Source organism: Dipodomys ordii, unplaced genomic scaffold (assembly GCF_000151885.1).
Source record: "Dipodomys ordii isolate 6190 unplaced genomic scaffold, Dord_2.0 Scaffold105, whole genome shotgun sequence".
NCBI lineage: Eukaryota > Metazoa > Chordata > Mammalia > Rodentia > Heteromyidae > Dipodomys > Dipodomys ordii.
Window position 1 is genome coordinate 2,166,965 of NW_012267321.1, and position 8,362 is coordinate 2,175,326.

Here is an 8,362-nt window from a genome sequence, read left to right on the forward strand (position 1 = left end):
AAGTGTATGAGACATCTCCAATAAACCACTCAGAAGACCAGAAGTGGTACTGTGGCTCAAGTAGTAGAACGCTCACCTTGAGCTGAGACAGCACCCAGACCCAAATTCAAGTCCCAAAACCACCACCACCAGCAACAAAAAAGTCATGATCATGATATACAGCTCAGGCTGCCCTGAAACTCACTATCTACTGGAATTACAGCAGGAAGCACTGCACTTGAAAGCAGGCCTGAACCCCTTGGGAGCAATTTCATGTCACCCTCATGCTTACATTCAGTGGGGACTGAGCCCTGAAGGCCATTCCTAGATGGATAGCGCCCTGTTACACTCCCTGGCAGGCCTTCTTTTGTGAGTGAAACCTATGATGGATAGTCAAGGTGGAATTTCAGCTGGATATCTTGCTACATTTATCACACACATCCCATTATCCACATTCTGCCTCTCCTTGGTGTGTCTTGAGGTGGCGCACAAGGTGCTTGTTCTGTCTGAATACCTTCCCACACTCAGTGCACTGGTAGGGCTTCAAGTCCATGTGGATGGTGCGGTGGACTGTGAGGTTGGAGTGGGAAGCAAAGGCTTTGCCACAGTCTGGACACACGTATGGCTTCTCCCCAGTGTGCGTCCTGCGGTGGCGCACGAGCGTTGCTTTCTGCGTGAATGTTTTGCCACACTGGGTGCAGCAGTATGGCCTCGCCCCAGTGTGTACCACCTGGTGCTTAGTGAGGTCCTTGCGACTGGTGAACGCCTTTCCACACGTGTCACATACAAATGGCCTCTCCCCGGTGTGTGTCCTGCGATGTATGACAAGGCTGGAGGACTGACGGTACGCCTTCCCACACACAGAGCACCTGTAAGGCTTCTGGTCGCTGTGCACTGTCTGGTGTTTGGTCAGCTCACCACGCGTGCAGAAGGCCTTGGCACACAAGCCACACACATATGGCCTCTCCACAGTATGTGTCCTCTTGTGGCACACGAGGCCAGATTTCTGTAGGAATGCCTTCCCGCACGTGGCACAGCAATACGGCCTTGCCCCAGCATGTGTCCTCCAATGCATGGTGAGGCTGGAGTCCTGGCTGAACGACTTGCCACACTCTCGGCACTTGTAAGGCTTTTCCTGAATACGTGCTTTGGGTGTACGTGTGCGTAAGGGAGAACATATCGGAACATCATCACAAGCATGGGCAATGTGAGTGTTCCCACTGGAGGGGCTTCCCTGAGGGCAGGACATGGGGGCCCCTGCGAGGGTGGACTTCTCCAGCTCAGTCCTCACCCCTGGCCCTTCACACAGGTACGGTGGGAGCCTGCACAGGTGCTTCTGGAGGGGCCGTCCCAGCCACGGGCTTGTGGGCTGCTTCCCCGCATGACACCCACCCTCCTGCACTCCTCTGCCACTGCCCTCTTTGTGGACCATAAGCACCTCTTTAGCAAGGCCTTGAGCACCACTCCACTCCCACTCATGTGGAGCCTTCTGGATTTCCTCGCAGGAAAACTCAACAGTGCCTCCGTCCTCATAACTTTGGGCTATTTTTCCCCTACAGCTGCCGGCATGAGGTAGTAATTCTTTAATTATATATTTAGGAGAGGTACCTGGAAGATATAAAGTTCCATTCTGATTACTCACATAGTTAAGTATTTCATGCTAAAGGAGAGAATGCTATAGAAAATAATTACACAGGCACAGAGAAGCCATGTGAACTCTGAGCACAGAAAATCCAATATGTAGGAACTCAAAAGGATTAGGATTAGCTGGGCTCTGGTGGCTCATGCCTCTAATCCTAACTACTCAGGAGTCTGAGATCTAAGGATCACTGTTCCAAGCCAGCCCAAGCAGAACACTCCCTGAGACTCTTATCTCCAATAAACCATTAGAAAACCAAAAGTGGTGCTGTGGCTCAAGTGATAGAGCGCTCGCCTTGAGCTGAAAAGTTCAGGGAAAGCCCCATGCCCAGAGTTCAAACCCCACCACCAACAAAAAAAAAAGGGTGGGGGGTGAAGATGGCTCATTTGTAGAGTGCTTGCCTTGTATGCATGAAGCCCTGAGTTCCTCAGCACCACATAAGCAGAAAAAGCTGGAAGTGGCGCTGAGGGTCAAGTGATAGAGCACTAGCCTTGAGCTGAAGAGCTAAGGGACAGCACCCAGGACAAACTTCAGGCCCCAGAACCAAAAAAAAATACTGGGGCTGGAAGGTGGCTCAGTGGTAGAGTGCTTGCCTTGCTTGCATGAAGCCCTGCTTGCATTCCTCAGTACTACATAAGAAGAAAAAGCCAAAAGTGGTGCTGTGTCTCAAGTGTTAGAGTACTAGCCTTGAGCTGAAGAGCTCAAGGACAGCCACCAGGCCCAGAATTCAGCCCCACAACCAATCAAAGAAAAAAATTATAGCTGGGCATTGGCAGCCCACACCTGTAATCCTAGTTACTCAGGAGGCTGAAATGTGAGGATCAGGGTTCAAAGCCAGCCTGGGCAGGAAAGTACGTGAGACTCTTATTTCTAATATTTCACCAGAAAACTGGAAGTGGCCCTGTGGCTAAAGTGGTAGAGTGCTGGCCTTGAGCTGCAGAGCTTAACGACATCAACCAGGCCAAGTTCAAGCCCCACGACCAAAACAAACAAAAACATCTGTTTTTAAAAAGGCACAAAATATAAGAAGTGGAATGTTCAGCCATAGCTCTAGGGGGTGCATATGAAGGAAATGAAGTCAGAGAATAAAAGAGACACTTGGTTACTGCACACCCACAATTAGCTGGAGAGCCAGCCTAGAGCATGTCAATGGACACAGGAAATGCAGTGGGGACACAGAATGGCATATTACTCTGCAGGACAGGGCACAAGTGGGGACATTCTAAAGTCCTTTAGGGCTCACAGCAGAGACACTTTGGTTTTCCACAGAAAACTTCCACTCAGGGGCTAGAAAGGTGGCTCAGTGGTAGAGCTCTTGCCTTGCATGCATGAGGCCCTGGGTTCGATCCCTCAGCACCACATAAGCAAAAAGAAAAAAGTCGAAGTGGCGCTGTGGCTCAAGTGGTAGAGTGCTAGCCTAGAGCTGAAGAGCTGAGGAACAGCGCCCAGGCCCAGAGTTCAGACCCCACAACCGGACCCCCCCCCCAAAAAAGAAAACTTCCACTCATGCCCAAGTTCCCCAGCTCCAACTCTGCACATCTGAGCTCTTACCTGTGTTCTCACCTTTGGCGCCTTCCCAACCACTCGGCTCTCCTGGAGTTTTCACATGGTTCTGTCCTACCCAGGGCTCTTCCTCGAGCTCCAATGGCAAAATCACACTCACGTTGGGAGGAGAGACTCCTGTTTATAGAAAGACAATGTGCTGTGGCCTTTCCAGAATCCCTAGTTCCACACTCATGGGAAAAGGGAACATCACACATGGATGCAAAATACAGTTCACACATTCAGCAGACTGCCTCCATCTGAACACTTCAGAGTACACTTTAATGTGCAGACCACACACAACAACTACTGAGTCAGAAGAACTAATAAATGGATATAAAGTCTGCCGTGCGCTGAGTATGTGGGATCTGTGTATAATCCCAGCACTTAGAGGATCAGTGGCAAGTTCAAGCACAGCCAGGGCTACCAAGAGGGAACTTTTCTCAAAAAAAAAATTATGAGGAATAGGGGAGGAGGGGAAGAAAGGAAGGACTGCCATAGTGCTTGATATGTAGCTCAGTGATAATTGGACCTGCCTAGCAGGTACAAAGATCTAGAGAGGGAAGGGAAAGGAAAATGAGAAGAGTGGAGAAAAGAAGGTGAAGGGAAAAAAGGAACAAAGAACAGTAGACAAGCCTGCAAAAGCTAACATGCACAGGTGCTCACTTAAGCTGTGGGACACAGGATGCAGGACAAAAGAAGGTTATTAAAGTCCGGAGGCCACGTTAGCCTGTTTCTGTCCCTGAGTTGGTGGAGCTTTAGGTCTAGTCAAGGAACATGGGGCTCTCCAGGCAGCACTCAGGGGAAACCAAGGCCAAGAGTAATATTCCCGACTTGTGCAAGGAAGGGAGGTGTGCTCACCCACGGAGACCAGGTTCCTGTAGGTGTCCAGCATGACATCCCTGTACAGAGTGCGCTGAGCCGGGGTCAGGCATCGCCACTCCTTCCAGGTGAAATCCACCGCCACATCCTCAAATGTCAACTGTCCACAAGGAGAAAATCCAAAAGCATTTCATACACATCCATGGACTCAGAAAAAGTATTACGTGGAATTATAATCAATGCCTACCATGACAAAGCATCAACACACCAGGGAAACTTCAGGATTTTACAATTTGTAAAAGTTCTTTGATTTGACACCCAAAGCAAAAAAAAAAAAAAATGACATGGAATTGTACATCCCAGCATTCTTCAGAGTTAGTGGGGAAGTATGATGAACACGCCTAGAATCCTAACCAGTCCAGGAGCCCGAGATCTTAGGATCAGGGTTCAAAGCCAACCGGAACAGAAAAGTTCATGAGCCTCTTGCCTCCAATGAACTACCAAAAAGGCCAGAAGTGGAGCTGTGACTCAAGTGGTAGAACAGCAGCCTTGGGCAAAAGAGCTCAGGACAGCACCCAGGCCCTGAATTCAAGATGCAGGACTGGGTGCTTGGTGAGGAGGGGGACCAAAAGCTGAAAAGAAAACCAACAGAGAGGTTTCAGCAAGCACACAGAAACACTTGGTGGGTGATGCTCTTCTGTGCCCACACCCAGTGGAGGGGTCAGGGCTGAGGGAAGGCATGGGGGACATGAGCACACATGGCAGGCAGACAAGCACCAGCACAGTCAGAGCCCAGGCCAGCTCTGTGCACAGGAAGGAGACACCACACAGCTTTACCTGAGTCAGAGCCGCCATCCCTGCTCCTTGTCTTTCCTCTTCCTCCTCAGGTAATACCACTTTCCAGAAGTCAGTCTTGAGTGCTGAAAATATCCCGTTTAGTGCTCACACCCAACATGCACTCCTTGTGTTCCAGCCCTAGCCCAGGGAGGACCTCACCGTGGGGAAGATGGTCCTGTTCTGCCGACTCATGGGGTGATGGGGAATGCTGATCCTGGGAATGGAACTCAGGAACTGGGCCCTGTGCCTGAGCTTGTTTACTCAAGGCTGGTGCTCTACCACTTGAGCCACAGCTCCACTCTTGCTTTTTGGCGGTTAATTAAAGCTAAGATTCTCCTGGAGGGGTTGAAGCAGCACAGCTCCTGAGCAAAAAAAACACATCAGATACCAAGTTTGAGTCCCAGTCTATAATCAAAAAACAACAAATGTATGGGACTTTCCTGTCCAGGCTGACTTCAAACCTCCATCCACATATCTCAGCCTCCTGAGTGGCTAGGCTTACAACCATGGGCCCTGCTCCTCTCCTTGTAACCCATGACCCCTCTTTTCCATGGACCAAATAAATGCCATTGCACACTGCAAATCTTTCTCCTCTCCTTCTATTCAGAAGTGCTCCCACATTTCCTGCACCGCACCACCTATGTGATGTCTTGGATCCTAGAGATGGAGATTCTGAACTCTCTTTGCTTTCCTCTCTGCTGTTCCCTTTGTGGCTTTTGCTCCTTCCACGGATTCTTTGCAAAGCCTTCAGTGCACTCTCTACTTTGCCACCAGCTGTGGGAGCTCGCTCTCCTTTGCCTGTTTTCCCGATTTCTTGTCATTCTTTTCTCCTGATGATCTTTTGCCCTTCCCACAGCCCCAGGTACAGGTCCCAGGTATAAGGAGGCAGGCCCCAGGTTGCCCCTTCCCCACCTCGAGGCTGGCCTGGGGTAGGCTGAGGAAGGGCCAGCGCAAGGGAGGGTGGGCCGGGTCTCAGGACCACAGAGATCAGCGATGGGGGAGCTTGGCCAGGGACTGAGCCAGGCCCGCTGGGACCGGGGCCGGGCTGGGATGGGGACCAGGTCGGGGCCCGATGTGGGGGTGGAGCCGACGGTCGGGGCCGCGGCGGGGGTCGCCGCGTTGGCAAGGCTGGGAATTGGGGCCAGGCCGGGGGTTGAGGAAGGGACAGTGCAGGTGCAGGGAGTTCGCGGATGGTACGGGGATGGAATTCGGGGCTGGAGGGCCGCGGCTGGGACCGGGAGTCGGGACCTTTGTCCGGACGTCTTGGCCTGGGGCCCGGAGGCCTGGGTCTGGGGCCGGAGCGGGTCCCAGAACCCCGGCCGGGGACCGAATGTCTAGCCATGGGGCCGAGGATAGGGGTCGAACAGGAGCTGAGAGGAGCTGGGACCGCGCCCACCCAGCCCTCGCCCTGCGGGCGCGCAGGGTGGCGGGGACGCCGTGGTCCGGGCGCCACGGTCGCGCCAGGGCCGGCGGTCAGCGAGGACTGGCCGGCGACCCAGGCCGCTGGGCAGGAGGGCCGCGCGGGGCCTCCGGGACCCCACCCCGTCGTGGGGGCTGCGGACACCGGGACGCAGACTTACTCTTGCCAGAGGGATTGTGTGAACTCCCTGTCAAGCCAGCAGCTTTCTGGTCTGAGGGAAGCTGCGCGCGCAGCGAGCCAGGCGGGCTTGGAGGGCGTGGCAAGCAGGGCGGGGCAATCGGGGTGAGGCTAGGAAGGGCCAATGGAAAAGTGGGAATAGGTGCCGCCAGAAGGAAACCCAATCCACTGGACCAGTGCTGGGAGGGGTGGGGGAGGGGAAGGCGGGGCGATAACAAGACTGGTCTGGGCCAGAGAGCGAGTGGGCGGGGCCTATCTGGAGACTCCAGGCCTCTGAAGAAGCTACTAAGGCAGGGGCTGGGTGCCTAGCCTGGCCGGGTGCTGGGTGCAGAGGCCGGGGGCTGAGTCAAGAGTACTGAGGTGGCCGGTTGCTGGGGTGCGGAGTCAGGGTACTGAGGCGGCTAGAGGCTGGGGGCAGAGTCAGGGTGCTGAAGAGAGAAGAGTTGATGGGAGAGAGGAGATAAGCTGAAGGAGGGAGAAAAGAAAGGGAAAGAGAAGCAGATGGGGAGGAGAGCAGAAGGGAGAGGCGCGAGGGATAGACGAGATGATAGAGGTAAGATCAAAGGGAGAAGAATAGAGAGGGAAGAAGAGAGAAGAGAGGAAGAGGACCAGAAAGGGTGTGAGAGGAGAGCTGCTACAGGGGAGAGGAGAAAGAAGGAAAGAGGAGACAGAAGAGACAAGAGGGGAGAGGAGGAAGAGTAAAGAGAGCAAAGGAGAAGAGAGGACAGAAGGTGGCAGCAGAGAGAGAGAACAGAGGTGACAGAGCAGGACAGAGAGGAGAGGAGCCAGGAGAGAGGGAAGAGAAAAGGGAGAGAGGAGGGAGCAGAGAGAGTGGGGAGGAAAAGGGAATGGAAGGAATAAGAACAGAAGGGAGAGAAAAAGCAGAGCAGGTCCATACGCATCTGCGGGACACAGGCCCAGTGGGGTTCTGAGATTAGAGGTGAATGTGAACAATTCCTTCATGCACAGAATGCATGGGCCTAGAAGGGACCATGTCTCATAAGGAAATCCAAGCGCAGAGATAGGGTGCACATCTAGTCTATGTGGAAGTTAGATCAACAGTACAAGTGGACATGGTAAATTACACAGGATGCTAGACATCATCCACACACCCCAACTCAGACTAAAGGAGGATCCCCTTAGGGGAGGAAATCAATGGTGTAGCTTGTTTATTTTTTGGTTGGTCATGGGGCTTAAACTCTGATCCTGGGCACCACTTTTGGTTTTCTGGTGGTTTATTGGACATAAAGAGTCCCAGACTTTCCTGCTTGGGCTTGGGCACTGGCCCTTAGCTCTTCAGCTCAAGGCTAGGGCACTATGGCCTGAGCCACAGCACCACTTCCAGTGGTTTATTGGAGATAACTCTCATGGTCTTTCCTGCCCGGGCTGGCTTTGAACTGTGATCCTCAGATCTCAGCCTCCTGAGTAGCTAGGATTACAGGCGTGAGGCCACCAGTGCCTGGCTTGGACCGACTTTCAACTGCAATCATATCCCAGCCTGCTTGAGTAGCTAACATTATAGGGATAAACCACTGGTGCCCATCTTTCTCTGGACATTTAAATTGATATTTATCAAAATGAATTCCAAAGGGCTGGGAAGGTGGCTCAGTGGTTGAGTGCTTGCCTCACATGCAAGTCCTGGGTTTGATTGCTCAGGACCACATAAGCAGAAAAGGCCAGAAGTGGTGCTGTAGCTCTAGTGGTAGAGCACTAGCCTTTGAGCTGAAGAGCTGAGGGGACAGCGCCCAGGCCAATTTCATGCCCCCTGATGGACAAAAAAAACATGGAGAGACAATCACTTTATGCAACAGGGTTACTGTAGCATATACAATGAGAGCCCCAAGGCTGGGAAGGTGGCTTAGTGGTAGAGCGCTTGCCTTGCATGCATGAGGCCCTGGGTTCGATTCCTCAGCACCACATAAGCAAAAAGAAAAAAGCCGGAAGTG

At 52.8% G+C, this 8,362-nt stretch overlaps 1 protein-coding gene across 1 annotated transcript in view; it reads right to left on the bottom strand.

The window, feature by feature from the left end:
- Positions 1-424: 424 nt before the first annotated feature.
- The window catches only part of LOC105994186 (zinc finger protein 160-like), an 8,883-nt gene continuing 945 nt past the window's right edge, over positions 425-8,362 (bottom strand). Inside the window, exons 2-6 of the mRNA XM_013027616.1 lie at positions 6,400-6,527; positions 4,820-4,902; positions 4,022-4,142; positions 3,170-3,298; positions 425-1,587 (exon numbers count right to left, since the gene is read on the bottom strand). Coding sequence (XP_012883070.1) covers positions 425-1,587; positions 3,170-3,298; positions 4,022-4,142; positions 4,820-4,902; positions 6,400-6,527 — 1,624 coding nt within the window. The remainder of the gene's footprint in view (positions 1,588-3,169; positions 3,299-4,021; positions 4,143-4,819; positions 4,903-6,399; positions 6,528-8,362) is intronic.